The sequence below is a fragment of the Podarcis cretensis genome (genome assembly GCF_951804945.1).
Source record: "Podarcis cretensis genome assembly, chromosome: 3".
Taxonomy (NCBI): domain Eukaryota; kingdom Metazoa; phylum Chordata; class Lepidosauria; order Squamata; family Lacertidae; genus Podarcis; species Podarcis cretensis.
Genome location: NC_137172.1, coordinates 28,657,245 through 28,675,932, shown reverse-complemented (window position 1 = coordinate 28,675,932; position 18,688 = coordinate 28,657,245). Strand labels below are relative to the sequence as shown.

At 40.5% G+C, this 18,688-nt stretch overlaps 1 protein-coding gene across 1 annotated transcript in view; it reads left to right on the top strand.

Annotated features, from left to right (window-relative positions):
• Nucleotides 1-18,688, top strand: part of USH2A (usherin) — a 446,098-nt gene that overhangs the window by 113,129 nt on the left and 314,281 nt on the right. The window contains exon 22 of the mRNA XM_079968364.1: nt 12,270-12,400. Within this exon, the coding sequence (XP_079824490.1) occupies nt 12,270-12,400 (131 nt within the window). The remainder of the gene's footprint in view (nt 1-12,269; nt 12,401-18,688) is intronic.

The following is an 18,688-nucleotide window of genomic DNA, read 5'->3' as shown; positions in this document are numbered from 1 at the left end:
AGACATCAAGAAGGTAGTCATGTGCACAACAATATAATATAGTTGAATAATTGTTTATTGACTAAGTGGTGAATTTTTGAGCCATTCTTGAGAATGAATATGTGGTGAAGTCATTCAGGGTGCACAACTTTTGAGCCTGGGGGTTGCATGCCATTAGGGGTCACATACTGGCTGTGTGCTGGGCCACAGCCTACAGTCGGAGGGTTTTAGCTTCTCTCCTCCCCACTCACCCTCACACCTCTTAACTCAGCCCATGGGCACTGGCAGATTCAAAATACCTTCTTTGTCTCCACCTTCTTCCTGATGATTGACCATAGGAATCTATGAAGAATGTGCATATAGGTGTGTTCTGCAATTGTTCCCAGTGGTGTATTAGCTGGGCTGTGGGGAAGGTGTACTCTTATCATATGCCTCCCGCATTCTCACTGCCCAGCTAATTTGGCACTGGGAAGAGGTGAAAGGTTTTTGATATGCTCCTCAGCAATTTCCAGCACCAAATAACTGGAGAGAAAGGAGGAGCCTGTGGGCAAGAAGCAGTCTGGAAGTGTGAAAGCCACGTAAAATGCAGTCATGGTCTCATCTTGCCCCCCAGCTCATCTGGCCACCTGCCCTTTAGAGAAATACTTTTGGAATACTGGATCTAGAAATGCAGCTACTTCAGGTCCTCTAGAATCAGGGCAGGTGCACTATGCTTGGGTTATGCTTCCCAAAGCTGGGAAGCTGGGGTGGAGCTGTGGACTGGGAAGCTGGGGTGGAGCTGTGCTCTAAGCGGGGAGCACATGGAGTCCGCACAATGAGGGAGCCTGTTGTGTGGACGTCTGGTTGTGCCCCCTCCAAAATATGCCCCCGGGTCAGTGATCCCTCTCCCACCTCCACACTACGCCTCTGGCTGGATGCTTCTTTAGGCAGAAGGGGCGGGAATTTTCACTAATACCGTCTGTCCATGTGGTATCACTTTCCACGCCGTTTGAGAGGGAGCCCCAACCTTCTGGAGAAGGTTTTCAGGGGGCATAAATGACTGGAGCAGAAAGTCCTCCCCCTCTTTCCACCCACAGAACCATCTTGTGTGTGAAGTTTCACAAACTTTGGACTTAACGCTTCATGAATGGTTTTCAAGGAATGTTACAATGTTATTGAAAATTAAGCAGGTGCAGATCTGTTCAGAGCCTAAATGGAAAACCACACTTGTTTCGGTTCTTATTTAAAAGATTCATAGCCTCTGTTCATCAGTCATGATGCTCAGGCAGGGCAGAGCATAAAGTAAACTACACAAGAAATGTATGCACAAATGACAATAACTCAATAACCAGCTGCTTTTCATTTCACTCCTCATGCCCTCAAGATTCTACAGTTTTACTTGTGCATTTCTCTTTAGTTATCTGCATCTTCGCACAAAGTATGCTGTTCATTAGCCATTCCCAAGTACACACTAGATGGCAGAGGCTTGAGTGTCTATCGGTCATGCTGCAGGCCTAAGGTAATCTGTGCCTGAAGATATTATATCAGACAACTTTATCTTTTTAAAAAAACAAACACAAAAGCAGGCATTTCTGTGTTCTCACAGTATTTCAAGCACTTCATCTGTAATAAATCTTGTTGGATCCCTCACTTTTTTCTTCTTAAGATTAAATACCAATCATTCCAAGTAGTTTGCCAAATTTTCTTCATAATACAAAATTTGAAAAATGAATTATATGCACACTTTCTGCAAAAGAAAATAATAACATGAAGGGCAGGGTATTTGTGTCTTAGTCCTTGGAGTTAAAAATCAACAATCCACCCTAGACTCCCAGTATAACACACAAGCCTTTAGCTACCTAAGTCAATTAATGCTAATGGCTTCATGCTTTTTCTTTTATTCATCACCAAACTGATAACACTTGGTCAGCTTTTTATCAGCCTGAAATATTGACAGTAGAATAAGGTTCTTCCCTTAGCCAGACTATACCATTATCTTGTTCTTATAACTTAAGCCATCCTGAAAATGCTGTTACAATGAATTTATTACAACAAATATAAGGAGCCATAAAGTGGTACTGGGTTCTTTGCAGCTGCTGTGATTTATAATCATTGGGCATGACCCAACCGGCCATATTTAATCCCATTAATTTTGCTTATTTGGAAGTTAAGGTAAAGGTAAAGGTACCCCTGCCCGTACGGGCCAGTCTTGACAGACTCTGGGGTTGTGCGCCCATCTCACTTAAGAGGCCAGGGGCCAGCGCTGTCCGGAGACACTTCCGGGTCACGTGGCCAGCGTGACATCGCTGCTCTGGCGAGCCAGAGCCGCACACGGAAACGCCGTTTACCTTCCCGCTGGTAAGCGGTCCCTATTTATCTACTTGCACCCGGAGGTGCTTTCGAACTGCTAGGTTGGCAGGCGCTGGGACCGAGCAGCGGGAGCGCACCCCGCCGATTTGGAAGTTAGTGGGACTTAAAACAACTTATTTTTTGTCAGATTGTGCCCTCAGATTTTTAAATTTTTATTTTTTAATTATCAAGTACTCTACAAGGACATGAATATTTTTATGCTGATGGGTCTCTGTAAGTGACCCATTTTTTTTTCTGGATAATGCTGATGGGTCTCTGTAAGTGACCCATTTTTTTCTGGATAAACATTATGCTGGTTTGCCAGGAATATGGCAGAATTTTGTTTGGATTCTCATTTTTCTTAACCTTTTATTATGATAACATTGACATTAATCTACACGCTTTCTAAATAATAGCACAGTCAGTATTAAAGGGTATGTAGGATGCACCTACTCTGAGCCAACAGTAACACACTGTGTTAGGGTGCCCTTTAAAACAATACAAAAGGTTTAGTTAATGCAATGTATCTTATAGAAATAGGCCAATGTAATCCTAGTCAGTCGATCCTATTTCCGTTTCCCTAGCTGCCAATATGCATCCAGTTCCAGTTACTAGCTGCATAGCTACAAAGTCCTTCACAGCCTGGTCCCACATATCTTGAAGGGTCCTTCTCTCCATGCTGTCCTTGGCCCCTGCTCCAAGCAACATGTTCACATGAAGTGACTCTGTCATAGTGAGAAGCTGAGCCTTTACACAAATTGCCCAAAGTTATGGAATGAATCTGCTCCTATATCCACTATTTCCTGTCTCTATTGGCCTTAAAACCCCTTTACTGGGAATATAATGGTTCAACTGGCTAGTTTTGTTATTGGCCCTATTTTTCCGTTCATGTTTTTTTTTGTTACTGTTCACCATATTGAGCACTGTAAGTAATAATACTAATAGTAATAATAATAATAATAATAATAATAAGACACATTTCCCAGACTGAGGACTTCTTTTTTTGAGATTATATCAAATAACAGTGATATTTGATAACAGCTGTTCAAAAGGAATAGCTGCTCCCTTTTGTTTTCACCAGCTTCTCCCCTCTGTTTTGCCATACAATAGTTTGCATAGGCAAACAGCAGGCATTTCTTTAGGTTTTCAAAGGGCCTTTCCACACTTGACCTTTGTGGTTGTGGTTCCCCATACCAGATATTTTCTCTAGACTTTTAGCGCCATCCCTATTCTGCTAGTATTCCAGAACAATATACTCCGAAAAGCCACCTTTTCTTCTACAGGAAAAAAAATAAAAATCTGATTTTTGTGAAAGATCTGGAATAGATTCTCAGTTATTTTCATTTGTGGGACACGTGTATAAGTATCATCATGGCTTCTGTGTGGAGGAAGTGGGAGTTGGAGGGCGAGCTTTGGGATATACCAATTACTGGAAACCACAGGAGGAGCAAGTGGTCCAGTCTCAGGTTCTGCTTGCTGGTTTCCCACACGCATCTGGTTGGCCACCGGTTGAGGACCCGATGCTGGATTAGATGAGCCATTGGTCTGATCCAGCAGGCTCTTTTGTTCTTTCATTCTTAAAGCTGTTTCACACTGCTTCCCTGTGACTGGTGTGAGTTGTCAGTTTGGGAGCTCAGTTCAGAAGAAACAATAGTGTTGAATTGAAGTACTGCCTATGAGAGCAGTTGTTAGCTGCCCACCAAAGTTCATCGCAGTAACATTTTTTGTTGTAGTTCAGGTAGACTGTAGCTCCTCTAATCTCCTGCACTCCCACAAGATTAGAATTCTGGAATACTAGGCCTTAAAGAAATAAATAGCAGCTAAAGGACTACCTACCCCTGTGTGCATGTGCCTAACTTTGAGATTTACTGGGTGGAGGAACATCATAGTATGTAGTGCGTAGCTTAGTATTGTATCCACGCCTCGGGCCTGGTTCTGTTGTGTGATTACTCTGCTCAGTAATGTGTGCTCAAGCATGCACTGCAGCTTGAGTCGCAGACGCACATCAGAGGAGGATGACTGATGGGTCTCCGCAGGGGTAAGGCTGAGAGGGGAGATGTTCCGGCTGGGGCCAAGCCAGCTGGCTTTTCGTCCCCTGGTTCTGACTGTGACTATAGGCATAGAACCATAGCTGTCAACCGTCCCTTATTTGGCGGGAAACTCCCTTATCCCAGTGCCGTTTCCTGCTGCTGTCCCGGTTTGATGATGTCCCTTAACTTTCCTGGGTTTCATGCTCACCTGGCTCAGGAGCGAAGCAGCGGCTCAGGGTCCTCTGCCTCGAGAGAGCGAGAGAGAGCACGCACACGAGCTGCCGCGTCGCCTTCTCTCCCTTTTCCCCCTCAGGGGCGCGTTGTGAGGAGACAGGTGGCGGTGGGCGGGCAGGCAGCCCCTCTCTTGCGAGACTTCTGCCGTGCTGCCAGGGGAAGCCAGAGGCGGCAGCAGCAGCTGAGGAGGCGGCCTGAGGGAGGAGGAAGAGGAGGCGATGGGGTGGGACGCAGAAGGGTGGCGCTTCAGCGGCCGCAGCAGTGATTCATCGGCCATGGCGGCGCCGCAACCGCCTCATGCTGGGCTCACGGGCAGCGTGGGCGAGAGTCTCCCTCCCTCCCTCTCTCTCGGGCGGGGAAGGGCCGATGGAACTCCTCGCGCCAGGACGACGGCAGCCCCGATGTGCTGCTTAGCATACCCTCCAACCAGTGCAGCATCTTAATGTAGTGATTTCCCCCTCTGCATCCCTTTCATAACTCTATTTTTATAAATCATTTGTCCATCCATAGTTCAATTTTTTACTACAAGTTTTCTGTCAATCCTACCAATGTATGTAACTCTTTACAATAGCTTTTCAACTAAATTATAAACTTTCCCCATTCTTTATTAAAGAGGTCCTCTTCCTGGTTTCTAATTCTGCCTGTAAGCTTTGCCATGTCGACGTCGTTCATCAGTTTTGTCTGCGACTCTTCTTTGGTCGGAGTTGTAGACCCTTAGGATCATCTAGTCCAACCCCCTGCAAAACACAGTCAGTGGCAGCAAAAGCAGCATGGCTCCATCAGTGCCAGATTTCTGTATAAGTTAAGCAAAATCCCTTATTTTGGCTGCTGATCCCTTATTTTTGAGGCTGCTGGTCCCTTATTTTCAAATCTGTAAGTTGACAGCTATGGATAGAACTTTTCTCAGTTCAGGCACAACTCATCTTTAATGTGGAAAGGAAACCTCCAGACTTTCTAATAACAGAGATGTGTGACCAAGGGTGCAGACAGTCAGCTGCAAATTCATTCATAAAAACATTAGATTAAACAGAAACTATACCATTGGTAAGCATGGAAAGGTCCTCAAACAGGGAGCAGCCATTGCTTCATTGTCATAGGATATTAGGAGTGTAATCTCATACCTAACAGAGATTTACTCTGCTTGCAGTCTCCATCTTGGAAAAGCTGATTTATAGCTGCAACATCCAGCCTATTTTACTATTAGGCTTTTCTCATTGGAAAAGAGAAAAGGAAAAGGAAACTTAATGCTACAGTCCATTGAAAATAATCAGTTCATGAGGCACAGTAAAACAACTGAAGAAAAAGGTCACTAACTACTGTATTGAGAGAGTTTGGATGTGCAAGTTATGTAGCTGAATCATCATCAGAAAAAAATGCATCTGTATTTGATTGAAATGTGATCAGAAAGTTGAAGGGCTTTTTCTTTTTCATTAGATTTTCATAGTCCCCATACCAAATAGTTTTCCACACAAAAGTTTGGTGAGTTCATTTATTCTGAGTGAAGCAAACTGTTTTATGTCTCTACTGAAGAAGGTCACTGTGTCAAGAATAATTAGGGAAAATGGCACTGCAAACACTACAGGATGAAATATTGTATATTTCTTACTTTCAATTATTGCCTCCTTGGTAGAATCATTAGCATTTGGCAGATTTGTTGCTGAGTTTGTTGTTCTGCTTTGAAAGTTTGGGATAGGCTAGATGTAGCTTGATCTTCCTGCACTTCTGTCATGACTTGCAGTTCCTACTGAATTTCTTCCTTGATTTTTGCTGACCTTTTGCTTTGTCTCATTGTAGTCTGATCAAATAACTTTTCAGGTTTAGTTTTTCTTAAACTTGTGACTTCACGTCTCCTTTAATTAGGAAGGGCCGTGCTGTACAGGAGAATGATAGAAGGCAAAACTAAGAGGTTCGAGGAAAATATATTTACAAGCTATTGAGGAATTTTGGAAACAAGTTCAATACATATTTTTTTTTAGTACCATTGGTTTTCCTTCCTCATGATTCTATGCTTTCACTTTGGCTTATTATCTGTCTCAGATCACTCCTAATCTTTTATTCACTATGTGCTTAGCCTAATCAATAAGCAGCCTCACTCACTGCAGAATTTCTACTTTATGTATGCTTTCAACTCTTCCAAATTGTAACGTGTCCAGATTCTGCCTTGGCTGGAGTACTTGTTGTCTAAATTTGTCATGTTTCAGATCATTACACTGACTTTAATTTTGATGTATTTGTATTTTACCCAGCTCTAGTCATGGTCTTTCCCCCTCAGTCAGTTTAATTACTTTTTGCCTGGGCAATGTTTGTATTACTAAAGCCATTATTAAACACAAGTTTACGCTGAGCCTAACAATGGAAATCAAAGAGATTACCAATTAGTTATTTGGACGACTTCAAGATGGGTTAAGTCCCTTACAGTTTAAGCTCTGTGAATATTATGAATAAGAAACTGTTTATTTCATGTAGCTTGCTTAAATTATCTCTTATCATGGGATAAACAACACTGACTCTAACCTCTGCTTTTTTTTTTTTTAAAAAAAAGAGGGAATGAGAAGTAGAAGACCAACAATTCTAGAAACTAGAAAGAAAAATTCCTTTTGACTTGTTTACATATCTCATAAGTGTGTATGTTTTACATTAGTGCTATATTTTACTGAAGTTCAAAGTTCCACAGAAAAGTGTATTCTAGTTGTATCAGGTTGCCAGTGAGGTCCAATCCTGGCAAGATAAGTCTAGTGCACCTGAGGCAGAAGACAAATGTCACAGTCACGCCACACATTTAAAGCATTATTATGCCACTTTAACAACCATGGCATAACCGAAAGATTCCTGGAAACTATGGTTTGTTAAGGTGTTGGGAGCCTCCTCATGGAGCAGCTGTTCTCAGCCATCCACATAATGCACTGCAGTAATCCAGGCAGGATGTTACCAGAGTCCAACTTTTCTCTCACAGCTACTGAAGTGGTCCTGTGAAGATACCCTGTGTTGTGAATAGGAAAGGGCAGATCAGGCTTAAGTTGGTCCATGTCTTTTTCACACATATCTGATAGGAAGTCTGTTTCATCCCATTTTCCAGTGCTTAAATTCTCAGTTATAAAATTTTATACATTTTCAAGAGGTAGGTCATTTTATCCTTCCTTCCTTCCAGATTATAATGTGGTTTGAGATATATACCTTCTTTACAAGTTCACACTGCTTGGAGCATCTAGAAAGCACAGCACAGTGGTTTCAAAATGTTTGTGAAAATGTGGTTTCAAAATGTTTGTGAAAATGCTCCAGGAAACGAAAAGTCCATTATTACAGGAGGTCTGGAACTAACACAGATCTGGTAGGAAAAAATGCTGGTGACTTCCATGGGCACATGGGGGCAGCCATCTTTTTTCCGTACAATTATCCACAAAGGGACAGCTCATAAAGATATTTGGCTGCTTCCTGGAGCTTTTTCACAAGCATTTCAGCTTGTACAGCAGTTTAACACTTTCTAGCTGCTCCAAGCAGCCTGAAGCTGTAAAAAAGAAGGGGCGGGAAGACAGAGAGGGCCCTTGGGTAAACTGTAACAACAACAACAACAACAACAACAACAAACCAGACGGACTATGCAGTGAAAGGTTTGTAGAACTGTGGACTACTTTGCATATACTGTATACTTTCCAACTTGCAATGACCCTGGGCGGTACAAATCAGGTATGTTTGTTTCAAAAGGTGGAGCATATAAAATCCTCAAGCTTCCCTAGTTATGAAGTATTCTTGAGTGGTACTATTACTGGCTGTGCAGGACATTTGCCCATGAAATATTATTTCTGTGACTTATGCATCCAGTCCAATTGGTAATGATTGCATATGTCATTCATATTTCAAGAGATAAGTAAAAATATATATTGGTTTTAGGCACTCTGGCTGTATCTGAGGATGCAGTTTATATAATATAAAAACGTTGATAATTAACTGCATTATTTCACCCCTACTCTCTTGATATGTTGGAAATTAGATGCATGAAGAGTACCAACCTTCACTTTACAGATGGTCCATGAAATTAGGCCAGGAGAAGTTAAATGACTTGACTAATGTTCTACGCTGTGTCTGTGGCAGAACTTGGTGCAGAATCCATCTCTCTTAATTTACAATCCCTAACCACTAGCCATTGTTCTCTTCCTAAACAAAACATCATTCAGGAGCTAGGAGGGGAAAGTGCTTCTAATACATCAAATCTTATCAAATGACTCTAAACTTATCTCGCCTTTGTTTTCACCAAGGTTTGCTGTAAATCTTCTTAACTAGAGAGCAACAGGACTGGTGTCCTTGCTAAAAAGAGAAGATTGATTTACTATATTCATACAGAGGCAGGCAGCTGCTTCCAGTGGGTACATAATAATGAATGTAAGCCTGAAGACACTTAAGAAAGTCTTAAAGATTGGATGATGTTATAAATGTTTGTATAGTAGAAAAACTGAAAAGGTTTTATCCCCAATGTCTGTTTTGAATAACTGTGCAAAAAAAGCCTCTTTACACTATCTTAGAGGTTTCTTATTCCTCAAATACTCTAATTGATTGCTCATTGGGCTCAGTCAGCCCAAAGTAGAGAGAAACTTTGTACAGACATCATTAGTTTTTCTCCATTTAAAGATTAATCATGAAGAGCTCTGGCTCTTTAATTCTGTAATTTGTATATTTAATGGGCTGCTGCAGAATCTATGACAGTAATTAGCATAGCCTGAAAACTCATTAATACGCAACAACATGATTAATGCAACATTAATGCAAACATGACTGAAGTTATTTGGGTTATGTAGTAAGAAGATTAAAGCTAAAATGTCCTGTTTGTTTTACCAGTAGTGGGTATAATGGGGTGGCAAAAAAAATAAATACAGGTATCAAATTTGTCACTTTAACATAACAGAATGTTCTTGAGTCTAAATCAAGATGATTTCCTTGATCCAGAATGATAGGATGTATAGAACACCATTTCTTTGGTCCTTTTATTAATTCCTTTATTCAGCCACCCACCCACATTCAGATTTGTTTACAATTCTTTTTCTTTACCCTATTTAGATTGACCTCCTTTAGCTTCTGGTTGCTTTGAGATATTGCAACGATAATAATGGGGGCAGGGGGGACTAATTAGTTTATTATATTTTTCAAATCTGCCCCAGATCACAGTTACTACTTTAAGAAAGTATCACAAAGTATCGCTTATGAAAGGAGCCTCAGTGTGAAAGTCAGGAATCTCCGTCATCCGGTCTCCCCAGGACCTTAGCCCACCCCATTCACTTGGGTTCTCCAACTCTCAGGAAAGCGATTGGGAGGGTTTAGCGGATGGAGCATGCCAAAAGTCATCTCATGACAGCCCCTTCTGATAGTACTTTTCTGAATCCAACCCAAGGAGTTGTAGGAATGTTCCTTTTTCTGCTACCAGCAGAGTTAAGTTGGCTATATTTGCACTACTATCAATTTCCATGAAAAATCACTTGTTCACTGTTCCTAAAGATAGTTGTGTTGTAGAAGGTATCGTACCTCTTGGTCGAAAGTAAGGCTACATAGTTTTTCATCTTAGAGCCATCCAGCAAAACACAGAAAGTGTATGACAGTGTGATGTGGAAAGTTGAGAACAATGAAGAGAATAGAATAAAATATATGAAATCAGGAGGTAATTGAGACACTCAGTGGCTCAGCAGGCTGTAGGAAAGAGCTGGAAAAATATATTAAAGAGACCTTTCACCATCCAGCTCTAGCCTTTATTTAATATAATAATATTCAAAGCTTCTCAATTAAGGGTCCAACTATATATTACAGGTACCATGTGGCAGCTCCTTGATAGAGATCTAATGTGGTTTCTATAACATATATGCTGGCAAAGCAACGCTGATAGAAAGAGAGCACTTTCAAGAGGATCTTACTGAATCACATGACGCATCTACACACTGCAGCCGGCACACTAATGTGTCACGATACACCGTTTGGAAAGCTCTGCAATAGACCAATGGCTCAAAACTTGATGTTCTTAGAACATGACATGCCACACCAGTATCATTACCAGACGCACTAGTACAAATACTGTCAAAAGTTAAGGTATTATTTACAGGACTGTCAGGCAATTACTGAAGCTGACTCTTTTACCTTGTGTCTCTTATTAGTTGTTTTAATGTTGGTTTTTATGTATTTTTAATCTGCCTTCAATATTTTAGTAGCAATCAGTTTTAAAAAAGGTAAATATATGTAAAGGAATACTCAGGAATTAAGTAACCATGACATCGCCCTGAAGACAAATTTCTCTGTTTTTCCCTCCAGTTCTCCTTTTTCTTTGTGCCACCCCTAGCCCTCTGAAATGCCACCTGAACACTAAAGGAGATTTTGATTATATCCCCTGTTATGTTTATTCAAAGTCAGTTGTTGCATAGCTCTGAACAGCTACTTTAATAGCATGATTGATGTTCATTATCTCAAGTGAACGTCTTAATATTTGTGAGTACACTGTGATGCACTCGGTGACAACCTGTGGCATGATTGAAGTCTGTGGGTCAAAGGATATTGCTTGTGGCGTGAGGTAATTAGTAGCCTTATGTAATATGAATACGTGTTGCAGTTATGATTCTTTAATTTTTCATAATGGTTTCTGTCTACACAAAGAGCTTCCCATTACTTATTATTTTCTGCCTGGCAAAGGAAGGGAAAAAATGAATATGAAGAAGTTGATTCATTTGCTACAGCTGGGTAAAACCCAATAAATTAGCCTGCTCTGTGTTTAATGTGCTAAGGGGGAACCACAAGGATATGGGTATGAGTAGATATGAAGTAAGAGCACATTGTTAATCATAACTGCCCTTGTTGAAAACAGCATGGAATCCCACAAATAATTTTAATATTCGTCACAACAGTGTTAAAATTATGTCAATAAAATCCTCATCAAATGCTTACTTTTCACTGTCCTCCTCAGTACATGCTTTTTCCTGCCTAGCAGCCATAATTGTAGACAAGGACAGCCCAAGACATTTTGCTGCCTGAGGCGGAGCAGCAAATTGTATCCCTTGCTTCATGTCAAGGCACATAATACTATCCAACACCAGTCAACTTCTTTTGACACCTGAGGCAGAAAATTTGCCAAGTGTTTATTCTCCATGACAGTAAAATACAGTGTTGGGTTCTTTGTAAAAAGGCTTACATTACTTCCTAGAGTAACCATCTCAGGTTATGGGGTCACATGGTCACTCTAGGAGGTCCTGCCAGGATATAAGCCTGTGTACAAAGAGCTCCCAGTCTTCCATTTTGTACATTTAATAAGGCAAGTGTAACACACACACCTGCCTCTAATGGAATTCCTTCAGAGTTCTTCCATTCTCCAAAAATGAGGCAGAAGAAGAAAATACCACTTTTGTGGAAAGGGAAGACTCGTTAAAATAGGAGGTGGAGTTTGACACAGCACAGGAATAAACCATCTTTATTAGTGGTAGGAGGAAAGGTAGAGCAGATGGAAAAGTGAACTTCATCTATCATGAGGTACATTTTTAGAAAGCAGCACCTGAGCAGGTAATTTTTCTAGCATATTCAGAACTCATGTTAATTGCATCATGTGCTTCAAGTGCACATATTTCCCCTGGTCCCCCTGTATAGTAGTTCTGGCTTTTTTTTCCTTATCAGACACATTGATTTCTATGAATGCATGAAAAACTGAGAGGTAAATAATATCCTTTTATTTCTAACCAGGCATTAAAGTGAGTTTCAGAACTAAGGAACTTGATGGTCTAATTCTTTTCTCCGTGTCACCTGGGAATCAAGAGGAATATATTGTACTTCAGTTGCAGAGGGGACGTCCTTACTTTCTCTTTGATCCTCAGGTATAGTAAATTTGCCAGTCTCGAAAGCATTTTATACCTTTTAATGATATGATTTTTCTTCTTTTTCTGCTTATTAATAAATAGGTTAATGGGTTCATTTAAATTGAATGTAGTGAAGTTTGTTGGAGGACAGAAGTTTAAAACCTATTGTTTCTCTTGCACTGAATTACTAATAAGTTACGAAGTCAAATTGAGTTAATTTCTGCATTAAAATTGTTTGGACCCCATGAAATACTGACACTAAGATTGTATAACTCAAGATCTTTGTGGATGCAGACAGAACTTCAGTAATATAATCTCAAGCTCTGCAAAGCTGACAACACTCCTTTTAAAACTAGATTATCTAATGAAATAAAAAACTGTTTATTATGTAAAAATAACACAAATGTCAGTATTGCCAGTATTTTTTTAAAAGTGTATGTATTAAAAAGTGTACATGCTAATTCAAATATAATTTTGGCAGAAGAAAAATAAACCTATGATTATACAGCCTAAGAAGAAACTTTGAAAAGAAATGAGAATAATGTGGATTTTGAATATATTACGTATATTAAGGGCTTTCTTGTGACTGTGTCACCAGTGTGAAGTACAGCATGTCTTTTTTTGCTGCCAGTGTGTGGCAAGAACTCTGGAAGCATTCCTGAATATATTGCTCTGTGAGCTGCACTTGTCAAAGGGTAGGGACCAGACCAGACCAGACCAGTTAAATGCAGATCAGATTTAGGCGTATTGTCCCCACATGCAAAAAATGGACAAAAAGGACAAGTCATGTGGCATCGTAAAAACTGACAAATACCAACATAGGAACTGCTTTGCTAGTCCATCATCTAATTTCCAACAATAGGATGGCTAGCAAGTTAATTACTAAGCCAATTTAGCAATATTACAGTGGTTTTATTATTATTGGAAGCCAAGACCTGCCCCTTGTTATTTGTTCCTGGCGTATGATATAGTCCTTACATCAGTCTTGTATGGAGGCTACAGGTTACAGTTCCAGGATTGATGAGGCCCTGGGCATGGTGTGTTCTGGTGCACCAGAGTGTATTTTTTTAAAAGAGGCACAGAGCAAATATCAACATTGGACTTTGCCAGGGAACAGCTAAAGCCCTGGAAGCTGCTTAAGGACACCAGATGCTGACTCCGGTCCTGACTTTAGTAGATACATAATGGGCTTGATGACCAACTATGAAAAGCTCCCAAAATCTTCCCCAGTGCAGTTTCTATCACCACTGTCCTGCTCACCATCCTAATCATAGAATCATAGAATCATAGAGTTGGAAGAGACCACAAGGGCCATCGAGTCCAACCCCCTGCCAAGCAGGAAACACCATCAGAGCACTCCTGACATATGGTTGTCAAGCCTCTGCTTAAAGACCTCCAAAGAAGGAGACTCCACCACACTCCTTGGCAGCAAATTCCACTGTCGAACAGCTCTTACTGTCAGGAAGTTCTTCCTAATGTTTAGGTGGAATCTTTTTTCTTGTAGTTTGGAACCATTGCTCCGTGTCCGCTTCTCTGGAGCAGCAGAAAACAACCTTTCTCCCTCCTCTATGTGACATCCTTTTATATATTTGAACATGGCTATCATATCACCCCTTAACCTCCTCTTCTCCAGGCTAAACATGCCCAGCTCCCTTAGCCGTTCTTCATAAGGCATCGTTTCCAGGCCTTTGACCATTTTGGTTGCCCTCCTCTGGACACGTTCCAGTTTGTCAGTGTCCTTCTTGAACTGTGGTGCCCAGAACTGGACACAGTACTCCAGGTGAGGTCTGACCAGAGCAGAATACAGTGGCACTATTACTTCCCTTGATCTAGATGCAATACTCCTATTGATGCAGCTTAGAATTGCATTGGCTTTTTTACTGCCGCGTCACACTGTTGGCTCATGTCAAGTTTGTGGTCAACCAAGACTCCTAGATCCTTTTCACATGTACTGCTCTCAAGCCAGGTGTCACCCATCTTGTATTTGTGCCTCTCATTTTTTTTGCCCAAGTGCAATACTTTACATTTCTCCCTATTAAAATTCATCTTGTTTGTTTTGGCCCAGTTCTCTAATCTGTCAAGGTCGTTTTGAAGTGTGATCCTGTCCTCTGGGGTGTTAGTCACCCCTCCCAGTTTGGTGTCATCTAATGGGTTTGATGAACATGCATCACAAGATTGCGGGTATGGGCAGAAAAGCCACTAGGAAGAATAGGGTGGAAATAAAAGATGTAGAGAGCCAGGCAGAATTTGGGGGGCTGGAAGTAGGAAGTAGGAAGAAAGGCTGAGGAATGCCCATGTAGGAGCTAGCTGGGGCAGAGAGGAAGCAACTTTGCATCCAGGCAAGTGGTGTGGCTGCTGGAGACTGCTTGTTAGCCTGGGGAAGAGGTTTAAGCCAACATACCTCCAGCCTTGCATTCTCCCAGGAAGGCCCCTAGCAAGCGAGGCAATGGCAAGCCTCAGGAGCTGAAGGTACATCTCTTACCCAGAGGTCTGGGTACATAGGGAGCTTATAACCTGGAAGGATGAGGAGACCCTTCCCAGGGGGGCAGCAAGATGGAAATATATTAGACAGGGCTAATATATGAGAAGAATGCTAGTCGTTATCCACCTTCCCAGCCTCCCTGAGTCAGGTACTTGTCTGTGGGTCTACCTTCTCTAGCCTCCTCTTTCCACAAATACATTTATTGATAATTCATCTTATTAGGAGTTTTCATCCCCCACTAGTGAAAAGTTAGAGTTTTGGTGAGGAGACCATAGAAGGATCTAGAAAAGAATAACTTCTTCTTTTTTAAAAGTGCAGTTCCCTTTCCACCTGCACATAACTGGCATGAGAATGCAATGGTTTCCTCCTGGAGAGACCTGCTTCTTTCTATAGCTTTTTATAAGGGATATTCTTGTCCAAATCTTGCTTAACTCAGAATATTTAAATGTGATTACTATAGTTGAAATTCTTTTACTCCAAAGAAATTCCTATTAGAGCTGACAGCACTGTTACAAAGTAAATGGGTTGCGGACTGTAGTCATTCAGCTTTTAACATGTTACAGAAGCATTCAGAGGACTGTGTTTCATATCTGCAGAGTGATTTTCTCCAACTTTTGACTCTGGTTGGCATATTCCCTTATGTAGCTTAAAATGTCGAAATTGTGTTGCTACAAATGTGATTTCTGATGAATAAAATAAAATGCTCCAGATTGTTGCCAAAACATATAAAGAATCACTTTTGTAGACACCTCATCTTTGGCATGCAGCATCGTTTGTAACAATTTTAACGCTAACTAAGTACACTTTGATGAGACAGCATTTAATAAAATGCTCATTAATTTCATCATTAGCAAGGGTATGCTAAGAAGTAAGCCAGTTTCTTATGTCACGCCCAATTAGCATCCCATGCTAGTAATCCCATTAGTATTGTTGAATTCACTAATGGAAAAACTAATGGGCATGCTACCAGGGCACATTAATTGGGCATGACACCAGTTCTGGTTTTAATTATTAAACTACGATAATGAAATGTGTGTTTGTAAAATATTAAAATGTTGAAATAGGGTGGAAGACAATAAAAAATAGTGTATGAAACGGAAAGCTTGTTGGCCTGTAAAATGCATTCTCGTGGGACAGAGAACTTCTCTGTATACCAATATATCAGACTGACGAAAAGCAGTAACTCTGATGAATACTTACTCTTTTTGAAAATAAGCACATATACCTTTTGAAAATGCTTAGGATTTTATCTCTAGTAATCAGTGTACTTGAGAAAAGAAGAGCTAGGAGGAAACAGGTCATTTAACTACTAAGTTACAGCTTTTATGTAGCAACATATTTTGTTTAAAAATTATATTATCATTGGTGTATCATTTATCTTGTATTTTAGACTAATATTTGGGCATCTTTGTCCAAGACACTCTTACTGTAGTGGCAGACATGAACAAATCTTAGACAAAGGTCTGATTGACATAGCTGTATGATTGTTGATGGCTGCTGAAAATATCCTTGATAAAGCATCATGCACTGAATCTGCTGTTACTATTTATGTGCCATTCTGACTTTGACTACTGTGAAACATGTTGAGCTGCTTGATACTGGTTTGCCTTTCCACAAAGCTGTACATAATATGAATCTTAATTTGGCTATATCCCCAGATAATATATTTTATTACAGTCTCCTTCATAAAGAACAAACACTAATTAAACAAGAAGTTCCCTATAACACACATTCATTCTAGAATGAATGCATGAGCACTGTTGTTGCGTTTTCCTGTTGTTTTTAGTATTGTGCTTACATCTGTTTTGCTTCCTACAAATATAAAATTTATAGAGTTCATTTACCAGGCCGTTAGTCATTCAGATCACTAAAATCACGACTCTTGTGTAATAGGTTACAATTATGTATGTGTTTGGATACATTTATTTTAATACAAATGGAGAAAATTATGATTATACAGAAGTTTAGTTTTAAATGCACTTCTTACATATAAATGATACCAGAAAGCTGTCTCCTACAAATGCTATCACATGCCGTCTTGGGGTGTGCAATTGCTCTTTTAAGGATTGGGCTAATGATTCCAAGACAGCCATCATTTATCCAAATACAGATTCTACATCCACTTTTGACAATATACTCTTCCTGAAGCTGCTAGGCATGGTGCTGCAAAGAGCTTTCCATAAATAATCTGCAGTGTTTGAAAAAGGATGCAATTAGTGTCAAAAAAAAAAGCTATTGATTTTTCTGTCTTTGGACGCAGAGCTAGGACCCACTAACACCTTCCCCTTCCCCTTTTACATTCCCCTACTCTGAGCGGCAAAAGGAACTTTGGATGAAATAAAGTGAAGTTGAAATGTTGATCTTATTTCTCCTGCAGCTCTAGTGAAAAGTAGGGATACCGTGGTAATCTGACAGTTCGATTTCCAACACAGATATTGTTTCACTGGTACGAGCAATTACCTGGACCTTCCTTATGTTCAATTCTGTCTAGTTTACTTTTTACCAGGGGGAGAAAAATAATCAGCAGGTGGATGTGCAAACTCTTGCGCAAACTCACCAGAGAGAGAAACAAACAGGAGGCTGAATGCACATCAGAACACATGTTGGAATGAGCATCTAAGTGCACATCTTGCCAGCAAAGCATGTCAGTAATAATAATAATAATAATAATAATAATAATAATAATAATAATTTATTATTTATACCCCGCCCATCTGGCTGGGCCTCCCCAGCCACTCTGGGCGGCTTCCATAGAAAGCAAAAATACAATAAAATATCACACGTTAAAAACTTCCCTAAACAGGGCTGCCTTAAGATGTCTTCTGAATGTCAGGTAGTTGTTAATCGCTTTGACATCTGCTGGAAGGGTGTTCCACAGTAGGATGCACATTCCACTATACATACAAATTGCATTCCCACCTACATCTAGTAAACATACATGTTTTGTCCTTTCCACTATAATGTGTATGTGTTTGAATAATTTATTTTTCAGGAGTGAACTGGCGTATAAAACAGAACTCTGGATGTGTCAAAGTTGTTTTCAGAAAAACAAAGATATCACAATACCTTGGAAATAAGGTGGAAATATTTTATACAGACCTTAAAAGAACTTAAAATCTGCTCCTGGGCATTGGAGAATAGTATGGGAATAAGTGTTGGGGGCTGCAGATGGAAAGGGAGTTAAAGCGAATCACATCCTCTTATTTGAATGGAGCAGAAGCTTGGTGCTCAAGCCTTAGTGTCCAAACATGGTTCTTGGAAAGTTAAGTGAAAATGGCTCAGACCAGGATTCAAAGAACCATGAAATTAGTTCCATGAGTTCAAGGGAGCTTTTCTTAACCAGTAGTAAAAGTGAAAAGTTCCATCATGTAAGAAGAAAGCTCCCTACGTATGTCCAAGCAGATCTTTAAATTCTAGTATTGATGGGTGTTACCTAACTATGTCATACTCAGAATAGATGCACTGAAATCAGTGGACATAAATTGGTTGTGACTAACAAGTCCATTGATTTCACTGGGTCTACTCAAAGTATGATTTAGTCAGATGGCACTCATTATGGTTTCATCTTCTGGTTTAGGCTGCAAACCAAACCCTGTCCAGGAAGTAGAGGAACTTGATGGAGCACCAGGATCCACCACTGGTTGGGGTGGAAGTTAAGAGGAGGTTAGACAGACTGGTGTACCAGCCTGGCACTGGCTTAGCAACTGAGCCTAAATTGGGCCTGGTGTTGCTGCATGATGGCAGTCAGGCAGCCTTGGGATCCAGTGGATGAAAGGGTACCTCATTCCTCCACATCTCATCCTCACCCAATATCAGAACTTTTT